This window comes from Hippocampus zosterae, chromosome 16 (genome assembly GCF_025434085.1).
Source record: "Hippocampus zosterae strain Florida chromosome 16, ASM2543408v3, whole genome shotgun sequence".
In the NCBI taxonomy this organism is placed as follows: domain Eukaryota; kingdom Metazoa; phylum Chordata; class Actinopteri; order Syngnathiformes; family Syngnathidae; genus Hippocampus; species Hippocampus zosterae.
In genome coordinates this window covers 10,171,650-10,195,950 of record NC_067466.1, presented here as the reverse complement: position 1 = coordinate 10,195,950, position 24,301 = coordinate 10,171,650, and the positions used below count along the sequence as shown (strand labels likewise).

The 24,301-nt window shown below is 44.4% G+C and overlaps 1 protein-coding gene and 1 long non-coding RNA gene across 4 annotated transcripts in view; both read left to right on the top strand.

Moving 5' to 3' along the window:
- LOC127588095 (unconventional myosin-XVIIIa-like) overlaps nt 1-24,301 on the top strand; it is a 109,888-nt gene that overhangs the window by 54,238 nt on the left and 31,349 nt on the right. For all 3 annotated transcript variants that reach the window (XM_052046656.1, XM_052046655.1, XM_052046654.1), the window contains exons 12-15: nt 17,169-17,339; nt 18,096-18,186; nt 18,549-18,741; nt 22,415-22,501. In XM_052046656.1, coding sequence (XP_051902616.1) covers nt 17,169-17,339; nt 18,096-18,186; nt 18,549-18,741; nt 22,415-22,501 — 542 coding nt within the window. The remainder of the gene's footprint in view (nt 1-17,168; nt 17,340-18,095; nt 18,187-18,548; nt 18,742-22,414; nt 22,502-24,301) is intronic.
- On the top strand, nt 3,873-6,208 carry LOC127588114 (uncharacterized). Its single transcript, XR_007958978.1, has 3 exons — nt 3,873-4,574; nt 4,677-4,861; nt 5,101-6,208. It is a non-coding gene; the product is annotated as an uncharacterized LOC127588114 (long non-coding RNA).

The following is a 24,301-nucleotide window of genomic DNA, read 5'->3' as shown; positions in this document are numbered from 1 at the left end:
TTTCTCCAGCCCGAATGGCATCCCGATGTCGCTGCTGTAGATCCTGATTGTGTGGATCAGGGAGTCTATGTCCCTTTCGCTCTTAGCAAACAGCTACATGTCATCCCTGTAGAGGAGGTGACTGATCGTAGCTCCATTTCTGAGGCGGTATCCATGGCCTGTCTTGGCGATTACTTGGCTTAGGGGGTTCAGTCCTATGCAGAACAGAAGTGGGGAGAGTGCATCACCTTGGTATATGCCACATTTGATGGACACTTGGGTAAGTGGCTTGCCATTGGCTTCAAGTGTGGTTTTCCACATCCTCATCAAGTTCGCAACGAAGGCTCTTAGGGTCCTGTTCACCCTATACACATCCAAGCGTTCAGTGATCCATGTATGTGGCATCGAGTCATAGGCTTTCTTGTAATCAATCCAGGCTGTGCACATGTCGGTACATCTGGACCTGCAGTCTTGTGCGACTGTTCTGTCAACCAGGAGCTGATGTTTGGCTCCCCTGGTATCTCTACCAATGCCCTTCCGTGCTTCGCTCATGTATTGATCCATGTGTGGACTTATCTTAGCCGCAACATGAGCTTCCATGTTGTGGAGAGACAGGTTATTGGCCGATAGTTGGATGCGACTGCACCCTTTGAGGGATCCTTCATGATCAGTATCGTTCGCCCTTCGGTTAGCCATCCTGGGTGAGTCCCATCCCTCAGCAGCTGGTTCGTTTATGCTGCTAGACGCTCATGGAGTGCTGTGAGATTCTTTAGCCAGTGGGTGTGGACCATGTCCGGGCCTGGTGCTGTCCAGTTCTTCATATCTGAGACTCTTTCCTGCATGTCTGCCACTGTGATGGTAACTGGATTCTGTTCAGGGAGGTGTCTATGCTCCTCTCTCAGGGAGACCAGCCATTGTGCACTGCTGTTATGTGCAACCTCCTTCTCCCATATGCCTTTCCAGTATCTTTTAGGACCCTGCCACTGAGCGTACACTTTCGCAGGTTGTGTTGTGAACAGCCTGATTATTCGTCTGGCCTCATTCTCTTTCGTGTACCGCTTTAGGCGGCTGGGCAAGGCTTGGAGCCTTTGTTTGGCAGTTTCGAGTGCTTCAGGTATGGTCATCTGGATGTACCTCTCAGGTATCGGCCTTTTCATCACACCTCTGTGGGCCTCCGTCAATTGACTCACATCTTTCTGAGCCGCCTTGATCTTAGCCTCCAACCGTCTTTTCCATGGTCGGTAATGTATTTCATGGCTTCCATGCATGGAATAAGAGCATAAGATGCTCTTACAGCCAAGCATCTCAAGGATCACTGATGCTGAAGCGTACATCAGTTCATTTCCGTGATCGTTACGGTAGGGTTCGCCCTCAGAGCTGGATTCACACTTTCCATGAGACTTTCAGGTGGTACTTCACATAGCCGTTGTAATCGGTTTCTAGGTTTCCCAGCTTTCATTCTTGCCATGATCTTAGCTTTCAGGTCAGTTTTGCTGCCTCGCTCAGCATTTAATTCATTGGGGCTGGCCTCCCAATCTCATCTGCATTCACTTTGGTATGAACTCCTCCTCTGATCTGGCAGCCTGGGGCCCCTCACCATGGAACCTGCGTTGTACCTCATCAATCTCAAGTTGTGACAGCAGTTGCCGTTTGTGGATGTTGGAACACTGAGTTACTAGTTGTTTCTTGGTCACCCGTGACTGTGGGTTTCGAAGTAACCATTTAGCCCACATTCTCTGCATGTAACCTCTCTGACTAGGCTTGCTTGAGTAGTAGCATTGCAACATGTTATTGCATCTTGCCCATCTCCGCTCCATTTTTCATCAAGGTGCTCTGGTTCCCCAACACCTGACACAGACCTTGTTTGGCCGGGCGACGTCTGAGCTGGCATGTCATTCATTTTATTGTCTCTCATCATTGTATGAGGTAGGCATTAGCGTGAAGGCTCTTGCCCAAGGATCCACACTGAATGGTGTTATGTGCTCATTTTTTGCCCCAAGCGGGACCCAAGCGAACCACCGTCTCCCGTACGCCAAACCTTACCAACTGAGCTATCCAGCTATATATATATATATATCTATATATAGACTGTACGCAAGCCGAAAGGAAGGAGGCCGGGGACTAGTGAGTGTGAGAGCCACTGTCCAGGATGAAACATCCAAGCTCCATGAATACATCAAGGAGAAGGCTCCAACGGATGACGTACTCAGAGAATGTCTCAGACAATGGGGAACAGAAGATGAGGCGCTGGAAGAGGGACCATCATGGGAGGACAAGCCCCTACACGGGATGTACCACCGGACCATAACTGAAGTGGCTGATCTCAAGAAGTCCTATCAGTGGCTAGAGAGGGCTGGCCTGAAGGACAGCACAGAGGCACTCATCCTGGCTGCTCAGGAGCAGGCCTTGAGCACCAGAGCCATCGAGGCCCAGATATACCACACCAGACAAGACCCAAGGTGTAGGTTGTGCAAAGAGGCACCTGAGACGATCCAACACATAACTGCAGGGTGTAAGATGCTGGCAGGGAAAGCCTACATGGAACACCATAACCAGGTGGCTGGCATAGTCTACCGAAACATCTGTGCGGAGTATGGACTGTAAACCCCAAGGTCAAAATGGGAAACACCTCCGAAGGTGGTGGAGAATGACAGAGCGAAGATCCTGTGGGACTTCCAGATCCAGACTGACAAGATGGTAATGGCGAACCAACCAGATATCGTGATCGTAGATAAAGGCCAGAGGAAAGCCGTTGTAGTGGATGTAGCGGTCCCAAGTGATGGAAACATCAGGAAGAAGGAACACGAGAAACTCGAGAAATCCCAAGGGCTCAGAGAGGAGCTGGAGAGAGCCTGGAAGGTAAAGGTGACAGTCGTGCCTGTGGTGGTCGGAGCACTCGGGGCAGTGACCCCCAAACTAGATGAGTGGTTGCAACAGATCCCGGGAACAACATCGGACATCACAGTCCAGAAATGTGCAGTGCTGGGAACAGCAAGGATACTGCGCAGAACCCTCAAGCTTCCTGACCTCTGTAACATGTAAGGCCATAAATGTGCCTACTAGTTCACTAGTAAGGTCATTTTGACACTTACTAGTGAACATGTAAGCCACAAAACGCCCACTAGTTCACTAGTAAGATCATTTTAAGGCTTACTAGTTGACATGTAAGCCACAAAACGCCCACTAGTTCACTAGTAAGATCATTTTGAGGCTTACTAGTGAACATGTAAGCCACAAAACGCCCACTAGTTCACTAGTAAGATCATTTTGACTCTTACTAGTGAACATGTAAGCCACAAAACGCTCACTAGTTCACTAGTAAGGTCATTTTGACACTTACTAGTGAACATGTAAGCCACAAAACGCCCACTAGTTCACTAGTAAGGTCATTTTGACTCTTACTAGTGAACATGTAAGCCACAAAACGCTCACTAGTTCACTAGTAAGGTCATTTTGACGCTTACTAGTGAACATGTAAGCCACAAAACGCTCACTCATTCACTAGTAAGGTCATTTTGACGCTTACTAGTGAACATGTAAGGCCATAAATGTGCCCCCTTGTAGTGCTAGTGACATTACATTGTACTTGCATTACATGCAATACTATTGGCTGTACGTTTCAAAATAGTATCATCCCACCAGTCAGGGCTCATGATTTTGAAAATTCTGTGCCCACTTAGTTTTTTAGAACAACAATGGCGGACAGCGTCCCGAGACGTATTCGGCGAAGGTGCAGGGCAATAGAGAGTGCCTGTCGTCAAGGGTCTGCCGGTGAAAGTGAAGCACGCGCGATAAACATTTCAATTGCTAATTTAAGAAGAGTTAGTTACCAGTTTAGCGCTGATACTATTCAAAATTTGATTCAAAGTCTAATAGATCTCCGATCTGTCATCATTGCGGGACCCGCTCCTAATGGTGGACGTGTTTGTTCCCACGTGGCACATCGTTTGCACACAGGTAAAATGGCTACCATTTTTTTTGTCATTGCTTTTTTGTATGTATTTTTATTCGAACTACACACGGGTTTTACTGACGACTTGCTGTGACTTACCTTCTACCACCCTATCAAACGTCGTTTTATACCAGTGGTTTTCCTGTAAATCAGTAGACTATTAAGTAACGCGATGGCCATACACTTTTAAGCAATAACTAGTGATCTTTTAGTTATTCAATTATAAGTTTGAATTATTTTTTTCTTGAGTAAAATGGTTAGAGAAAATAGCTGCCCGTGGTTTTGAAGCTGCATATACTTTTATGTACATCTGTGTCTATATGCCTGTACTGTATACAGTATATAAAAAAACACGTAGTGATTCATTTGCTTGAATTCCTTAATCCTTTTATTTCCATACTTTAGGTAGACGAGGAAGACCAGGACTTGACATTACAAGGGATCAAATTGAACTGCTCCCCACTCAGGGCTTTACAGTGAGAGCGATCACGGGGATGTTGGGTTGTTCCTCTTCATACCTGCATAAAAAAAAAGAAGTTTTTTTCAGATTTCAGCCAGAAATAGATTTACTCCCATTCATGATGTTGACCTGGAGGAGCATGTCAGAAGATTGCACAGCCAATTTCCCAGATCAGGCTCGGAAGTAAGTGTTCTGCTACATACTCTTGTCCCTTCATGTATATATCATTATATTCATTGTGAAAGTGTACTTTCTTTATTGTGTTGTTTTATGAACCTGTTGCAGATGATGAGGGCATACCTGTGTGCTGATGGTATTGTAGTATAAAGAAAAAGAGTTCGAGAAATCCTGAACCGTATTGAGCCAGCTGCTGCAGCCCATAGATGGAGCCAGACTTTGGCTAGAAGAACATACTATGTGCCATTCCCCAATAGTTTATGGCACATAGATGGGCATATGCGTCTCATTCGGTAATAAGGGATCATCTTATATTTGTACTCGTGGGAGCATTAGAAAGCCATATTGTATGGACAGCACAGATTAAATTGAATTTTATCATTTGTATATCCAAGTTACACAAACTCCAAATTGCCTCCATGTAGTCTTAAGTGCACAGCAATATCATCTCTACCGAGATATTTCAAACAAGATATGAAACTTGATTGTTTTCTTGTATTTAATCATTATTCTTTTCATGTTTGTTTTACAGGTGGGGGTTTGTGACACATGCTGGCATTGATGGGAATTCCAGGCTAATAACGTACCCTCAACTGCAGCACAGACAACACAGCTTTGACAGTGTTGAAATATTTTGTCCAAGCCACCTGCCTGTATGGGTTACCCTCCAGAGTAAGATCCGACCATGGTGGTGAAAACACGGGTTGCTCTTTTAATGAACCTACTGCAGGGACAAGACACCAAAATTATTTCTAGCTCCAGCCAACACCCCCTCACAATTTACTCACACCTCCCATGGCCTGATTATCTACCAACAGGGGCCCTTTTTGGATTATCATTTTGGCATAGGAACTTTCCTATCCTAACCGAGTGAGATGAGCCGGTAGCACCTGGAGCAAAGATCGTCTAAATTTTAATAATGCTTAGGAAAGGTTCTGATCATTCTTTACGAAAAGAAAGGAGATATATTATGCAGCAGGAATATTTAAAGGGGAAGTCTTTTTTTATTTTTAATGCCTTTACAATCATACATTCTATGCACATACACTGGTCTAAACATGGTATTCAGATTAATTTTACCTTTGTGGAATATGAATTATGCAGAAAATCTCACTTGTTTTTATCCAAATCAGGGGGCTAACATTTTGTACTTGCTATTGACCGAACAGTACATCACAGTTTCTGTGAGGACAAAATTTCTGGTTCTGTCACAGTCCACCGGAAGCAGAAATTGCTTTCACATCGCGCAGCTGTAACTTGGGCCGATCACAAGTGCTGTTGTTGTTGTTGTTGTTGTCGACCCCACCCGTGCCCCGACATTGGGGGACCGGGCCCTCACTCCGTCTCCCGGATCCCCAGACCCCCCTCCTCCGCCCAGCGGGCGAGCAGGGCCGCCACTCCGCTTGGGTTTCGCCAGAGGTCCTCCGGAGTCAGTGTGGTGGGTATGTTTGTGCAGGTGAACAGGTGTTGTGTGTCGTGCACTTGCGTGCCGCATAGCGCACAGAGTGGTGTTGGGTGTGTGTCCGGTGTAATGTTGTGTAGGTAGGAGTGGAGGGCTGGTGATTTGTTGGTTCGGAGTTGTGCTAGGAGTTGTCTGGTTCTGTGTGGTAGGTCTTGCTCTGATGGGTCTATTTCTGGTGCTGGTGCATCTATTACTTTGTTGTGTTGTCTGGTGTCCAAGTGTATTTGTACAAAGTGGGTGTGTATGTCTTTCATGTTCTGTTTTATGGTGTCGTTGTTGGTGTCCTGTGGTGCTGTGTCTTTGTTGTGTGTGTAGTTGTTGTTGTGGAAGATTGTTTGTTTCTTTTGTCTGGGTGGTGGTGGTTGTTGAGTGAGTGGGTGTAGTGGGTGGGTTGGGTGTTGGGCTTTTTGTCTGATTTGCGATGCGTGTAGTTTTAGATGGGTGTTCAGTGGGAGAGTTTTTGTTTCCTCATGCAAGTGTTGTATGTTTGTGTCTTGTGTGCATCCTGTTGCTATTCTGAGTGCTGTGTTCTGTGTGGTCTGGAGTTTTGTCTTGTTTGTGTCCGATAGTGTTGGTGACCATATAGTGTTTGCGTATTCGAGGCGTGTGAGTGTGGTTGCTTTGTATGTGGTGAGTATAGTTTCTTTGGATTTTCCCCAGTGAGTGGTTGTTAAGGCTTTAAGTATTTTGTTTGATTGCTTGGCGCGGGTTAGAGTGTGTTGTGTGTGTTTTGAGAAGGTGAGTTTGGGGTCCCATGTTAATCCCAGTATTTTGGGTTCGCGGACTGTGGGTAGGGTGGTGTCATCTATTTGTAAAGTGAGCCTGTTGCTGTATTCTGCCGGATCCGGTGTGAACAGAGTGGTGGTGGTTTTGTCTGCGTTGAGTGTGAGTTGGTTCTGTTTTGTCCAGTTGTATATGTCGTGGAGATATTTTTGTACTTGTTGTTGTGCCTGTTGTGGTTTGACATGTGTGGATAGAATGGTGATGTCGTCTGCATATGTAACTGTGTGTACATTTGGAGGTGGTTGTGGTAAGTCTGCCATGTATATGTTGAATAGTGTTGGTGAAAGTACTCCCCCCTGTGGTACCCCCGTTTTCGTGTTTCTATGTTCTGATGTTTCCCCCCGGTATTGAGTGTATTGTCTGCGTCCCCTTATGTAGTTGAAGATGTATTTGATGATGATGTTTGGGGTGTTAGTGTTGTTGAGTTTGTTTGTGAGTGTGTGTAGGTTTACCGTGTCAAAGGCTTTGGACATGTCTAGGGCTATGGCAACTGTTCGTTGTGGTGGTTTTTGTTGATTGAAACCTGTGGCTATGATGTTGTGTATGTGGTGTAGTGCTGTGGTTGTGGAGTGTTGTTTTCGGAAGCCGTGTTGGTGAGAGGGTAGTTGAGTGTTGTTGGTAATGAAGGGTAGTATTACCTTTTCTATTGTTTTGGCTATTGGGCTGAGTAGTGCTATTGGTCTGTAAGATGGGCCGAGTGCGTGGTTTTTGTTGGGTTTTGGTATTGGGATTATTTTTGCAGTCTTCCATATTGCGGGGATGGTGTTGGTGTTGAGTGATGTGTTGTAAGTGTGTGTGAGTAGTGTTATTGCTTTGGGGCCTAGGTGTTTCAGATGTCTGATGTTTATGTTGTCTGGGCCTGTGGAGTTGTTGTTTTTGGAGCGTTGTAGTGCTTGTTTGACTTGTTGTTCTGTGATGGTTATGGGCGTGGTGTTGAGTTTTCGTATTTTGCGTTGTAGTTGTCTGTATGTTCTGTTGGTTTTGTGTTGTATTATGTTGGTGAATTGTTTGTTGAATGCTCGTGCTTTCTGTTTGTTGGATATTGCCGTGTTTTGTCCGAACTGTATTGTGGTGTTTTCTGGTGCTTTTTGTTCTTTGTTTGATAGTCTTGTTACTGTGTTCCAGAGTATGTATTGTTTGTGTCTGTTGTTCCATGCATCCGTTAAGTGTTCTTTCCATAGCTCTTGTTTGTGTTTTTGGATTTGTGTGTCTATTTCTTTGTTTAGGTCTGTGATGCGTGGGTCTTGGTGGTTTTGTTGTCTGATGTCGTTTCTTTGGCTGATGAGTGTTCTGATGTGTTGTGGTAGGAGAAGTGATTTGCTTTTTATTTTTCCGTGGGGTATGTGGTGTTTGTCTGCTGTAAGTATGAGGTTTGTGAGCATGGTGTTGGCTGTGTGGATGTTGTCAGGTATGGTTATGTTCTCCAGTGCTGATTCTATTTCAGAGGTGTATCCTTCCCAGTCTGCTTTCCTGTAATTTGTGTAAGTTTGAAGGTGTTGTTGTAGGCGGAAAGGAGCATGCGTGTTGTGTGTGATTTTGATAGGAAGGTGGTCTGAACTAAGTGCGTGTATTGTGGTCCATGTTGTTCTGTTTGTGATGCTGTTGCTGGCTGTTGTGATGTCCGGTGATGTTGGTTGTTGGTTGATGTTTGTAGGTTTTCTGGTGGGTGTGTTTGTGTTTAGAGTGAGTTGTTGGGAGTTCTGTAGTATGTCTGCAATGTGGGTGCCTCTGTGGTCGTCGTAGGGAGAGTGCCATTGTGTTGAGTGAGCGTTGATGTCTGCGGTTAGAATGGTGTTGTTCAGCGAGTTTATGTATTGGAAGGTGTTGGTGATGTCTGTGTCTTCTGTGGCGTGGTCTGGTCGGGTGGTATCTCTGGGGGGTATATACATGTTGCATATGTGTAGTCTTTTGTGGTTGGTTATGTGAATCTTTACGGTTTGAATTTCTGTAGTGTTGGTGTTGATGTTGTTGGGGATGTTCATGGGAGTGAATGTGACTGATTTGTGAATGTATGTGAGCAGTCCTCCTCCTCCCTTGTGTTCTCTGTCTTTCCTAATGCTGGTGTAGTTGGTGAGACGAGGTGTGTTGTGTTGTTTTTCTAGTTTGGTTTCTTGTATGGTGATGATGTCTGCGTGCTGTTGTAAGGCGAGTTCTTCTAGTTCTGTTTTCTTGTTTTGGATGCCGTTGATGTTTATTTGTAGTATGGTCAGTGTGTGTTTGTTGTTTTTGTTGGTGGGTGTTGTTCTTTGTGGGTTGTTCAGGGGTTGTGGTGTTGGGGTGTTTGTTGTTTGCGTGTGTGTTCTGCATGTCCACGTGTTCGTGTATTGGCGGGTGGTGATGCCGGAGCAATGTCTGTGTATCCAGTGTGGGTGTGTTGAGTTGCATCTGAGTGAGGTTTGTCTGCGTGTGATGATTCTATTGCAGCTATTGCAGGTCCAGGTTTGGGGGGGTGGTCTTGTGTTTGTTGTGTCTCTGTTGGAGTTGTCTGTCCGTGTTGCGTTTGAGGGTAGTGTTGGTGAGGCGAGTGTGTTGTTTTGGTCTGTTTGTGCTCTGCTGCCTGTTGGTGTCCTACGAGGTGTTGTTGTTCGTGGTGGTGTTTTGGGATGTAGTCTGCATTTCCATGTTATGTTGTATTGTCTAGTGTTTATGTTTGTGCAATGTTTGTGTACCCAGTGTGGTGTGTGGTGGTTGCATCTGAAGGATGTCTGTCTTCTTGTAATCTGTTGTGTGCAAATGTCGCATGTCCAGGTAGTTTGTTGTGTGTGTGTTTGTTGCGCGCGTGAGAGTGTCTGTGTGGGGCCCGGATTTGTCTCTATGTCCCCCGCCTGGAGCAAAAGGTCCGCCCGCCACCCTGCCAGGTTCAGGGGGCGGTTAGCCGGAAAAAAAAAAAAACGGCCGTAAGGGCACCCCGTTCGGGGTGCAGGGATTGGTTCCTTGATTTGTCCCCCCATTCGGGGGGAACCCTCCAACTGCGAGTAAGCCAAGGAGTTTGGAGGATCACAAGTGCTGCTTAACTTTGTTAAACTAAATGAAGAGATGCCTCCGTGCAATACTCAGAGTAAGATGACGTTGTGTGAAGGAAGTGGCATGATGTATAGAAGTTAATGGAGTGCTGTGTCTGTCTCCTAAATACAATAAGCACTTTTTAAATGGCTTTTCAATTTTTCTTGCAGGGAAAAATACATATCCATATATCTACTGTATATCTATAAAAAAAAAACTTCGTCTCACCCCTCAGGTGGTGTCCATCCCTCATTCAGCTGGGATCCTCTACCAGAGGCCAGAAAGCTTGAGGGTTCTGCGCAGTATCCTTGCTGTTCCCAGCAATGCACATTTCTGGACTGAGATTTCCGATGTTGTTCCCGGGATCTGTTGCAACCACTCATCATCTAGTTTGGGGGCTCACTGCCCCGAGTGCTCCGACCACCACAGGCACGACTGTCACCTTTACCTTCCAAGCTCTCTCCAGCTCCTCTCTGAGCCCTTGGTATTTCTCGAGTTTCTCGTGTTCCTTCTTTCTGATGTTTCCATCACTTGGGACCGCTACATCCACTACAACGGCTTTCCTCTGGCCTTTATCTATGATCACGATATCTGGTTGGTTCGCCATTACCATCTTGTCAGACTGGATCTGGAAGTCCCACAGGATCTTCGCTCTGTCATTCTCCACCACCTTCGGAGTTGTTTCCCATTTTGACCTTGGGGTTTCCAGTTCATACTCCGCACAGATGTTTCGGTAGACTATGCCAGCCACCTGGTTATGGCGTTCCATATAGGCTTTCCCTGCCAGCACCTTACACCCTGCAGTTATGTGTTAGATCGTCTCAGGTGCCTCTTTGCACAACCTACACCTTGGGTCTTGTCTGGTGTGGTATATCTAGGCCTCAATGGCTCTGCTGCTCAAGGCCTGCTCCTGAGCAGCCAGGATGAGTGCCTCTGTGCTGTCCTTCAAGCCAGCCCTCTCTAGCCACTGATAGGACTTCTTGAGATCAGCCACTTCAGTTATGGTCCGGTGGTACATCCCGTGTAGGGGCTTGTCGTCCCATGATGGTCCCTCTTCCAGCCCCTCATCTTCTGTTCCCCATTGTCTGAGACATTCTCTGAGTACATCATCCGTTGGTGCCTTCTCCTTGATGTATTTGTGGAGCTTGGATGTTTCATCCTGGACAGTGGCTCTCACACTCACTAGTCCCCGGCCTCCTTCCTTTCGGCTTGCGTACAGGCTCAGGGTGCTGGATTTGGGATGGAACCCTCCATGCATGGTAATGAGCTTTCGGGTCTTAACATCCGTGGTCTGAATCTCTTCCTTTGGCCACCTTATTTTTCCTGCAGGGTATCTGATCACTGGCAGTGCATAGCTGTTTATTGACCGGGTCTTATTCTTGCCTTTGAGCCGGCTTCTTAGGACTTGCCTCAATCGCTGTAGGTATTTGGCCGTAGCCGCTTTCCTTGTTGCCAGTTCGAGGTTGCCATTGGCTTGTGGTATACCGAGGTACTTGTAGCTGTCCTCAATGTCTGCTATTGTTCCTTCAGGGAGTGAGACCCCTTCAGTGCGGACTACCCTTCCTCTCTTAGTCACCATCCGACTACATTTCTCCAGCCCGAATGGCATCCCGATGTCGCTGCTGTAGATCCTGATTGTGTGGATCAGGGAGTCTATGTCCCTTTCGCTCTTAGCAAACAGCTACATGTCATCCCTGTAGAGGAGGTGACTGATCGTAGCTCCATTTCTGAGGCGGTATCCATGGCCTGTCTTGGCGATTACTTGGCTTAGGGGGTTCAGTCCTATGCAGAACAGAAGTGGGGAGAGTGCATCACCTTGGTATATGCCACATTTGATGGACACTTGGGTAAGTGGCTTGCCATTGGCTTCAAGTGTGGTTTTCCACATCCTCATCAAGTTCGCAACGAAGGCTCTTAGGGTCCTGTTCACCTTATACACATCCAAGCATTCAGTGATCCATGTATGTGGCATCGAGTCATAGGCTTTCTTGTAATCAATCCAGGCTGTGCACATGTCGGTACATCTGGACCTGCAGTCTTGTGCGACTGTTCTGTCAACCAGGAGCTGATGTTTGGCTCCCCTGGTATCTCTACCAATGCCCTTCCGTGCTTCGCTCATGTATTGATCCATGTGTGGACTTATCTTAGCCTCAACATGAGCTTCCATGTTGTGGAGAGACAGGTTATTGGCCGATAGTTGGATGCGACTGCACCCTTTGAGGGATCCTTCATGATCAGTATCGTTCGCCCTTCGGTTAGCCATCCTGGGTGAGTCCCATCCCTCAGCAGCTGGTTCGTTTATGCTGCTCGACGCTCATGGAGTGCTGTGAGATTCTTTAGCCAGTGGGTGTGGACCATGTCCGGGCCTGGTGCTGTCCAGTTCTTCATATCTGAGACTCTTTCCTGTATGTCTGCCACTGTGATGGTAACTGGATTCTGTTCAGGGAGGTGTCTATGCTCCTCTCTCAGGGAGACCAGCCATTGTGCACTGCTGTTATGTGCAACCTCCTTCTCCCATATGCCTTTCCAGTATCTTTTAGGACCCTGCCACTGAGCGTACACTTTCGCAGGTTGTGTTGTGAACAGCCTGATTATTCGTCTGGCCTCATTCTCTTTCGTGTACCGCTTTAGGCGGCTGGGCAAGGCTTGGAGCCTTTGTTTGGCAGTTTCGAGTGCTTCAGGTATGGTCATCTGGATGTACCTCTCAGGTATCGGCCTTTTCATCACACCTCTGTGGGCCTCCGTCAATTGACTCACATCTTTCTGAGCCGCCTTGATCTTAGCCTCCAACCGTCTTTTCCATGGTCGGTAATGTATTTCATGGCTTCCATGCATGGAATAAGAGCATAAGATGCTCTTACAGCCAAGCATCTCAAGGATCACTGATGCTGAAGCGTACATCAGTTCATTTCCGTGATCGTTACGGTAGGGTTCGCCCTCAGAGCTGGATTCACACTTTCCATGAGACTTTCAGGTGGTACTTCACATAGCCGTTGTAATCGGTTTCTAGGTTTCCCAGCTTTCATTCTTGCCATGATCTTAGCTTTCAGGTCAGTTGCTGCCTCGCTCAGCATTTCATTCATTGGGGCTGGCCTCCCAATCTCATCTGCATTCACTCTGGTATGAACTCCTCCTCTGATCTGGCAGCCTGGGGCCCCTCACCATGGAACCTGCGTTGTACCTCATCAATCTCAAGTTGTGACAGCAGTTGCCGTTTGTGGATGTTGGAACACTGAGTTACTAGTTGTTTCTTGGTCACCCGTGACTGTGGGTTTCGAAGTAACCATTTAGCCCACATTCTCTGCATGTAACCTCTCTGACTAGGCTTGCTTGAGTAGTAGCATTCCAACATGTTATTGCATCTTGCCCATCTCCGCTCCATTTTTCATCAAGGTGCTCTGGTTCCCCAACACCTGACACAGACCTTGTTTGGCCGGGCGACGTCTGAGCTGGCATGTCATTCATTTTATTGTCTCTCATCATTGTATGAGGTAGGCATTAGCGTGAAGGCTCTTGCCCAAGGACCCACACTGAATGGTGTTATGTGCTCATTTTTTGCCCCAAGCGGGACCCAAGCGAACCACCGTCTCCCGTACGCCAAACCTTACCAACTGAGCTATCCAGCTATATATATATATATCTATATATAGACTGTACGCAAGCCGAAAGGAAGGAGGCCGGGGACTAGTGAGTGTGAGAGCCACTGTCCAGGATGAAACATCCAAGCTCCATGAATACATCAAGGAGAAGGCTCCAACGGATGACGTACTCAGAGAATGTCTCAGACAATGGGGAACAGAAGATGAGGCGCTGGAAGAGGGACCATCATGGGAGGACAAGCCCCTACACGGGATGTACCACCGGACCATAACTGAAGTGGCTGATCTCAAGAAGTCCTATCAGTGGCTAGAGAGGGCTGGCCTGAAGGACAGCACAGAGGCACTCATCCTGGCTGCTCAGGAGCAGGCCTTGAGCACCAGAGCCATCGAGGCCCAGATATACCACACCAGACAAGACCCAAGGTGTAGGTTGTGCAAAGAGGCACCTGAGACGATCCAACACATAACTGCAGGGTGTAAGATGCTGGCAGGGAAAGCCTACATGGAACACCATAACCAGGTGGCTGGCATAGTCTACCGAAACATCTGTGCGGAGTATGGACTGTAAACCCCAAGGTCAAAATGGGAAACACCTCCGAAGGTGGTGGAGAATGACAGAGCGAAGATCCTGTGGGACTTCCAGATCCAGACTGACAAGATGGTAATGGCGAACCAACCAGATATCGTGATCGTAGATAAAGGCCGGAGGAAAGCCGTTGTAGTGGATGTAGCGGTCCCAAGTGATGGAAACATCAGGAAGAAGGAACATGAGAAACTCGAGAAATCCCAAGGGCTCAGAGAGGAGCTAGAGAGAGCCTGGAAGGTAAAGGTGACAGTCGTGCCTGTGGTGGTCGGAGCACTCGGGGCAGTGACCCCCAAACTAGATGAGTGGTTGCAACAGATCCCGGGAACAACATCGGACATCTCAGTCCAGAAATGTGCAGTGCTGGGAACAGCAAGGATACTGCGCAGAACCCTCAAGCTTCCTGACCTCTGTAACATGTAAGGCCATAAATGTGCCTACTAGTTCACTAGTAAGGTCATTTTGACACTTACTAGTGAACATGTAAGCCACAAAACGCCCACTAGTTCACTAGTAAGATCATTTTGAGGCTTACTAGTTGACATGTAAGCCACAAAACGCCCACTAGTTCACTAGTAAGACCATTTTGAGGCTTACTAGTGAACATGTAAGCCACAAAACGCCCACTAGTTCACTAGTAAGATCATTTTGACTCTTACTAGTGAACATGTAAGCCACAAAACGCTCACTAGTTCACTAGTAAGGTCATTTTGACACTTACTAGTGAACATGTAAGCCACAAAACGCCCACTAGTTCACTAGTAAGGTCATTTTGACTCTTACTAGTGAACATGTAAGCCACAAAACGCTCACTAGTTCACTAGTAAGGTCATTTTGACGCTTACTAGTGAATATGTAAGCCACAAAACGCTCACTCATTCACTAGTAAGGTCATTTTGACGCTTACTAGTGAACATGTAAGCCACAAAACGCCCACTAGTTCACTACTAAGATCATTTTGAGGCTTACTAGTTGACATGTAAGCCGCAAAACGCCCACTAGTTCACTAGTAAGATCATTTTGACGCTTACTAGTGAACATGTAAGGCCATAAATGTGCCCCATTGTAGTGCTAGTGACATTACACTGTACTTGCATTACATGCAATACTATTGGCTGTACGTTTCAAAATAGTATCATCCCACCAGTCAGGGCTCATGATTTTGAAAATTCTGTGCCCACTTAGTTTTTTAGAACAACAATGGCGGACAGCGTCCCGAGACGTATTCGGCGAAGGTGCAGGGCAATAGAGAGTGCCTGTCGTCAAGGGTCTGCCGGTGAAAGTGAAGCACGCGCGATAAACATTTCAATTGCTAATTTAAGAAGAGTTAGTGACCAGTTTAGCGCTGATACTATTCAAAATTTGATTCAAAGTCTAATAGATCTCCGATCTGTCATCATTGCGGGACCCGCTCCTAACGGTGGACGTGTTTGTTCCCACGTGGCACATCGTTTGCACACAGGTAAAATGGCTACCATTTTTTTGTCATTGCTTTTTTGTATGTATTTTTATTCGAACTACACACGGGTTTTACTGACGACTTGCTGTGACTTATCTTCTATCACCTTATCAAACGTCATTTTATACCAGTGGTTTTCCTGCAAATCAGTAGACTATTAAGTAACGCGATGGCTATACACTTTTAAGCAATATCTAGTGATCTTTTAGTTATTCAATTATAAGTTTGAATTATTTTTTTCTTGAGTAAAATGGTTAGAGAAAATAGCTGCCCGTGGTTTTGAAGCTGCATATACTTTTATGTACATCTGTGTCTATATGCCTGTTATGTATACAGTATATAAAAAAACACGTAGTGATTCATTTGCTTGAATTCCTTAATCCTTTTATTTCCATACTTTAGGTAGACGAGGAAGACCAGCACTTGACATTACAAGGGATCAAATAGAACTGCTCCCTACTCAGGGCTTTACAGTGAGAGCGATCACGGGGATGTTGGGTTGTTCCTCTTCATACCTGCATAAAAAAAAAGAAGTTTTTTCAGATTTCAGCCAGAAATAGATTTACTCCCATTCATGATGTTGACCTGGAGGAGCATGACAGAAGATTGCACAGCCAATTTCCCAGATCAGGCTCGGAAGCAAGTGTTCTGCTACATACTCTTGTCCCTTCATGTATATATCATTATATTCATTGTGAAAGTGTACTTTCTTTATTGTGTTGTTCTATGAACCTGTTGCAGATGATGAGGGCATACCTGCGTGCTGATGGTATTGTAGTACAAAGAAAAAGAGTTCGAGAAATCCTCAACCGTATTGAGCCAGCTGCTGCAGCCCAGAGATGGAGCCAGACTGTGGCTAGAAGAACATACTATGTGCCATTCCCCAATAGGAAATGGCGAAAGGAAATGTCTACTTTATCGATAATGAATGAGTAATGACACTGTGTTTGTATGCATTTGCAATGCAGAAGTCAAACTCAAGGGGGCAGCAATGATATCTAAAGTAAACGCTGCAATAATTAATGTCTGATTATTACTGCTCATGTGATTACCTTTTTTCCGGCAATGTTTAATTATGATGCCAAATAAAATGTCCTCACCTTGATAGTTAACCAGAATGAAAGTAATTGGAGTATAAATCACCGATTAAAGCAAATATGGAACATTTAGTCTTTACAGATATGTGATGTCTTTTCATGTCTGTGCAACCCTCCTGCTTATGACTGACCCTGCAGGGAATCTGTCGGCTGGATAAAATCTACTAGCGCCACGACTACTTCTCTCGCTGTGTGAATTCTCCCAGTGCCTCCCTTAAGCCTTAGAAGATAAATTCACGGGCCATTAAAACGGATGTTTGCGCAAACATAAGCAGCACTTATCTAGTCTTGGGGTTAAAGTAAAAATTGTTATTGTTGCAATGTTTTCTTTTTAAGTGCAAATGCCACCTTAAGTCAAGGGCAAACATGTAAAGCTGTAAGTGGAAGAACGACGGCTGACATGTTTACATTTAACACGTATGTTTTTGTATTCACGGCCAATACATGCTTTCAGTACAGTTTCTTGCATGCACCCTTTTGCGATTTCGGCCTCCTTCTTACAGTGACATTATCCAGAGTGTCAGAGACAGAATTACTAGCAAATACAAGACCAGCCATGTGCAAACGTGTGGCTGGCAGAAGGGCTAATGAAGGTCTTCATGCATGCTTCTCAGCTGGCAGGAAACAATTTGCACGTCACGAGTGGGCCCAGAAGGCAGCATACCTGCTGGGCTGTACCCTGGAGGAGCTCACCTCCTCCATCTTCAAGCACCAGGCCAAGGGCGCCCTGCCCAGAGCCGGCAGCATCCGCCAAACTTTGGATGAAAATTGCACATCGGATGCAGGTACACCCGCCATGCATCCACTTTCTCGCCAACATTCTTTCTCCTGCAACACATCCACAAGCTTTTTCCCCCCCCCCCCTTCACCTGAGGGAAACGGCATGCTTAGAGCGAGAAAATCTTATCTTAGTAATGAAAACCGCAGCTTAACAATGGGCATTGACGGATAAGTACACACTCTTACGTGAGGACAAGCAATTTTGGATCCTCTTGTCATTCATTGTCCTTGAAATCATAATTGTCACGCATTGATTTTATTCACATTCTCTGACCACCGTGGAAGTGGAACACTTGGAAGGATACTTGAAGACAGGACAGAATTGACCTCAGTTTCACCTATCTGTAACAACCCCCCCACCCCTTCAGCATGACCTTCCAGTCTTGGATGCATTAGCACTCTTGAAAATGTCCCTTGGGTGCCATGAAACTCACCATTTTATGAGATAGTGGAGTCAGTTAGGGTAACTTAACAGTTGGCGATTGCTATTTTGCACCGGCATAAACGCACACTCTGACTCGTCGAATTCAAGAGCACCCGAAGCCTAAATGACAGTTTCACTGAGATAATTTCAGTAACAATTTCTTCTTGCCACTGAGCGCCATATAGTCAACATGCCATTATGTGACCATTTTCGTGCAAATGTTTCCCGCATTTACTGGGTAAAATGTTTTATTTCTTATAATTCAACTCATTATGTTGTTGTTTTTTTCTGTTTTATTGTGTGATTTGGATGCGCATGTGACTGCTCTTCACACCAGGATCAAAGACTTCAGCCATGGACTGTTTAGAGGCCATGGCCACTGGGCTGTACTCTGAACTCTTCAATATCCTCATTTGCTTAATAAACCGGTTAGTATTCCTTCTCTTGTTTTGAAGTGGGTATCATATAAAAAAAAAACATAATGCAGTGCCTTCAACTGTTCTGTTATGCAGTGCAAATGGCTTGCCTTTCATTTGTGCTTATTCTATTTAAAACAGCAACGTTTTGAAGAGAGGATAGAACCAGGGTTCGGGATATTTTTTTTCATCACTGCATTTAAAATGCAGACTTTAGCTAAGATTCGGTTTTAGTTAAAAAAAAAAAGAATCAACACGAAGTTTGGGAAGGGCTGGGATGGAGTGAAAAGCGCTAAGGTTAAAGCTTGGGGTGGTTTCGGTGAATGTTATCAATAAATCATTGTGTAAAGTATTGTTTTCTCTTCTTGCTTCAGGGCCTTGAAATCCAGCCAGCTTCCCTTGTGCTCTCTTCTCATTATGGACACACCGGGTTTTCAAAACCCCAGGCTGGTAAAGCACGACCGCGGCGCAACGTTTGACGACCTATGCCATAACTACACCCAAGAACGTTTGCAGACACTCTTCTACCAGCGCACCTTCGTTCAGGAGCTGGAGCGATACAAGGAGGTGGGAGTATGTGAAGGCTATACGCTCAGCCTTCATCTTCTCCATTTTCTCTCTTCCCTTCGCCTGCTCGTTCTCTCACATGATACATCAACCCCAGTGCGGCGAGCTTTCACACGTCACAATATCTATCTGTCCCACCTGTCGCGAGATGTGACGAGCCAAAGTGGTTCGTGTGTTAGACCCCCTTGTTAGCGATGCTAGGCTTCACCTCTTCTGCAGAGATCAAAGTGCAAACATTCGCAACACAAGCCTTGGGGAGACACGCCACCGGCAGCACAACACAATAGTGTTACTCTATTGTAAGGGATCGATTTTATTTTATTTTTTTTGCTTGCCCTCTTTGCATTATTCAAAGTACTTTGCCATGTTTGTCGCTTGCCTTGGGTGAAGTGTCATTAAAAAAATTTTATCCTTTCACTGCCTTGCACACATCAAATGAAATGAAACAAAAGACATGTATCACCAATTTTGCATTAAAAAAATGACTGGAATAGCACTCAAGGGAGCCTAAACAAAGTCCGAAACAACTGATTCCTAATTAAAAAATACATGAAAAGCTTTTTTTCACCAAAGTGTAATATTCTGGTTTTGATCAGTTCCCAATGATTCTTACGATGAGGCCAACAGGCGCTAGCTCAAAATTAGCAGGTTTGCTCAACTCTACCAATACACACGCAAAACTCTCCCGGTGACAATTTTTGGGGGGAGTTGTCACTTACTTAGAGGATTCGTTTTGGTGATTTTCTACAGTACCATTTCTGCAAGATAATCGCACCAGAGCACAATACCGAAAAAACACGCCACTGTGACTTCACCCGCAAGAGAAGAGCAGTGTATCGACCAAAAAGAACCTTCAGAGAAAAGATAATCAGTACAAAAAAACAGAAAGAAGAAGAGGGCCATCTCGATTGCAAAATATGTTTGTAACCATGAACGTCACACCAATGTCACTCAACAACAACAGCAAACGATTCGTGACTGCACCATGGTCGACAAAAGTCCGCTGGGCATGCTTTTGAAAAGGAAAATTGGATGATACGGTGTATATAGAGAGGAAGATAGCAATTGTTATTACTGAAGAAAAAACGCCACCTTCGGTTGAAGGATTTAGAAAAATACAGTTTCAGAAATTCCAAAGCAATGTCCTTGTGGTCAAGTAAAGCAAAGTCGTTCAGGTTGTTGTTTTTTTCTCATAATAAGCAGCGTAACAATGAATTTCATTTTGTTTCCCCCATTTTGTGGTTATCGTTGTAAAATGATAGCACATCCAGTCGGCTTTTCGAGCAGAATAAAAGCATATTTTGGATGCACCGCCAACTATTGTACCGGCAGGTCTATTGAAAACATCTGTCCCGACCAACTTTCCTTGACCTTTCATGTTGATGAGAATTTAGCTTTGACATTTGAATTTGAGATCCTCTGTTCTAATACTTTGACATATCAGCTAACGGTATTGTCCGAAATCAATTTTATACTCTCAGCATTCACATTGTGACGTTTCATTCGAAAATAGTGTTGATGATACCAAAGATGTGTTTTTAGTATTTTGACCCTGTCATATAGACAACTTAAATAATACGACTCGCCCCTGCTAACTACAAGAACTGTAGTACGGTTAAATGAATACCTCTCAATATAAAAAAAAAAAAGACGACATTTTTTGTTTCAAGGTAAATTGTTTTTCTCAGTCGAATCTTACAAATGGGACAGCACACTAAACCACAAATCACTGACGATGATTTGAACATGGCAGCTGGAATTTTCCATTCATTTCACCATCCTCAACTCCCAACCTGGGTGACAAAGAAGTGGAGCAAAGTGAAATACCGCATATGTCTGCGTGTAGCATAATTCCCCTTTGTCAGTGCATTGCAGACTATAAGGTGCCGTGACGCCATTGCAGAGAAACTGGGTCAAACTCCTTTTGAACCCCTCTCTGTATCAATAATTGCAATGACAGGTTGAAAAAGTGATGCAAGCACACAATGGACTTTGTGCTTCAAGAATTAAAAGCTGTCGCATACCGCAGCCGGTCGAATTGTCTTTGTCTTCCCGGCTGCATATTGCATCTCCACAGTAGAAAAGAAAATCATTTAAGGTACATCACACATACAGTCAACTTGAACACTGGCATCTGTCATGTGCGCACTATTAGCCCCGCAAACAGTTTTCCCTCCACATTTCCAGGACACAGCCTGTAAGCTGCTTGTGTGTCTGTTTTTTTTTTTTTTTTTTTTTGGTTGTTGCTCTCGACAAGGTAATTTATCATTACTTGCCTCCACATGATCCTTGAAATGTTAGCATCTGCTACAGAAATTGCATCCTTTACATTTTTCCTTTCTTTGTATACAGAACATATTTTAGAAAATACGTACAGACATTGCGTAGCAAATGGTGACACCATTTGGGATATGATAAGACCACAAAACTACAAATATAATATTACTCAGACTACGACTACCGGTACTTAAAATCACTAAAATTTCAAAGAGATTTTTGTTCAACGGAAACAGCAAGTAGCCACCTGGGACATTTGAAAAGGGCAATATAATTTTCAACAGGAAGAGATAAGAAAATACAAGGAAGTTGGGATTTGTAATTAATTTGATTGCTGCTTCCGAGAGCGTTTGAAAAGTGTGTCGTGACCAGACCTCTTTCATTTAGAATTTCTAATTTGACATCCATTAAGAAAGTGACACACAACATTCATTTGGAGATCTCGGGTCACGTGGAGGCTATGGCTCCAAGCATTCCTGCGGAATTGGATGACTTAAATTTTTTTTTTCAATTGCGAGGGAGTGTTCTCTTCGATGCCGGCGAATGCGCATAATTCACCATGGATTTCCAGTGGAACTGAAGCTGTAACAATAGCAGTAACAAGCTTCATCCATTCTAACTCTGGTACCAGAGAATGCAATTAAATTAAGCATAATTGATACCAAAGAGAACATCACATTCCGTATGAGTTTGCCTCTTCACATCTTAATTACATTTTAATTGCCATCAGTCTTTTCCTAAAATTTGAATTAAAGGCCCAGACAATTTGTTTTTAACTGAACAACCAGAAGTCCTTATCATTATAAGCCTTATGGGTCCTTCTAATACCTACTAACAGTACATATTCGCCCTGGTAAGCTCTTGTCCAGTGGTCCGCTGTGAGAAAACGTGATACACAAGTGACTTGTAATTGCGTACCTGGCTAGCATGAAAGCATCATCCTGTGAGGATCCCATTAATCTTTAGAGCAGCCTTTATAAACGCCAAAGCCAAGCCAATACCTTTGCTGATCTGCTTCGAAACTCATTCATTTGTCTCGTGTCGATGTCACGTCAAAATCACAACAAAATTGATTTTTGACTCAAATATGCAGAAGCAGGTAATTGGCAAAATACATTTCTTTGCGTTATTACACTGGAATTGTCATGGTTAACAATAAGGTGATGCGCTTCAAGTACAACGCGAATATGGCACATACCGAACACAATGCGAGAGAATCGATGAGCTGGCCGCCATCTTCACATGTAATTCATGAATGTTAATGCTGTCATTTGTGTGGGATTTCTATTTTATTTATTTTTTATTGTGGCGTTTTGTATACAGGGCGAAATACTTCTGATAGTGTCCAAACAAAAATGTCATTTTCTTGACATTTAGCATGCGTCTCTTCCACCAGGAGAACATTGAGATTGCCCTCGATGACACGGAACCTGACACATCTTTTTCTGTGGCGGTGGTGGACCAAGCATCGAGCCAAGCACTTGTAAGTTTATTTCTGAGACAAATCTGCTCACCTATTCAGGCTTTCTCATAAACACCAGTGGGACTCGATCACCTTTCAAGGTCTGTCGTTTTTATTTTTCCTTCGGTATTCCATCGGTGGTGCTTTCATATGGAAACAAATATCATCGCGGGGCATCGGAGGTTTTCTTTATGAGGCCTTCAAATACGGAAATGAGTTGTTTGGCCTAGAGTTTAAATAAAAGGGAAGGTAGGAGCAGAGAGAGAGAGAGAAAGAAAAAAAAGGTCAGAACATGGACTTCAAAAGACGAAGAAGAATCAATGTTTGGCCTTTGCTGCTTATGATCTGCACCATGGAAACAGAAATTGCGAGAATTTAGTGTGTCATAGATCATGTTGGAGTGAATTTTGATTTGAGTGTTTTTGCTCTTTAATTCATCCACACTCTAATGGGATTGTGATCAGAGGCCATGGACCATTGATCAACACCTTGGGGAAAAACAGCAACAATTCCTCCATTCCTGTTTGGAGTTCACATGATGCTTTGATGATCAAAGATGTTTTTTATGACTCAAGTGTGTGTGTGTGTGTGTGTGTGGGGTCAATTTTTTTTTTAATATATTTTTTTTTATCACCGTTCACTGAAAGCCACAAAGTTGTCAGCTGTCTCCTCCAGACTGATACTTTGTGTTGCAGTCAGTGTAGCGCGCACTGCTGATAAGAATGTAACTTTCTGATAGGCGCTGAAACCGATTTTGGTTTGGTAGGTCGGGTTTCTTTCCAGGAAGCATTCGGGTTGCAGAGACATTACTGCAACGTGGAGAACATGATCTCCGCAGCTCATTTTCATCCATACAATAGAAGTGACTAAAGCAGCCGTTTTTTTTATTTTCTGCTGCGCCTGTTGCTTTGTTTATCTGTCCGATTGTCAGCAACAACTGCTGGTCCAATTTAGGAGAAATCGGGTGGAAATATACCTTGTGACACAAGTAGATAGCGTTGCACAAAAAGGTAGATTTAAAAAAAACAGCAACAATGTTTTTCGACTGCAACATTAACATTTTATCAATTTTTGGACCCAACAGTGGAACAAAAGCACAATTGGTTCTTGAATTCACTTCCACATGAATGACCTTGGTGGGAGTCTTTAGCTAGAAAGTGCAAGAAAATAAATATTAGTTTGGTATTATAATACGGGGGCAGATTGTATGAGTTGTTCGGATGTCTGTCCTATGGTTTGGAGTTTGAATCTCAGCTCTGGCCTTCCTGTGTGGAGTTTGCATATTCTTCCTGTGCTTGTGTGTTCTCCAGGTATGTAGATCTCCTCCCACATTCCAAAAAAAACACGCACGTTAGCTTATTTGAAGATTCAAAATTGTGCATAGGCGAGAATTTACAGGTGTGAATGGTTGTTTGTCTTTATATGATCAGTTTAGGGTATACCCAAAGTCAACTCACCCGCAACCCCGATAAAGTCAAGTGGTAGAGAAAATGGATTGATGGATCATCTTGAAAAAAACTTGGATGTGAAAGTCACAAATCCATTCTGTTCCTTTTTTATTCAATTTATAAAGGTCTGTCTTTCTATTTCAAGAAAAAAAATAACTTCACTGATTATGTTGCTGTCAACACAGCAGGATGGGGCGCAGGAGAACTATTTTAAAATTTTAATTTCCAAGCCGCATTCTTAAAACATGTCATTTGAAAGAACATCTTGCATTAAAGCGAATTTAAAAAGTCAAGCTAAACTATTCTGCCGTTTTACCTCTCTTCCTTTTTTGTACTTATCATCTGGGAATGTGAGCTTATGAATTGATTTATC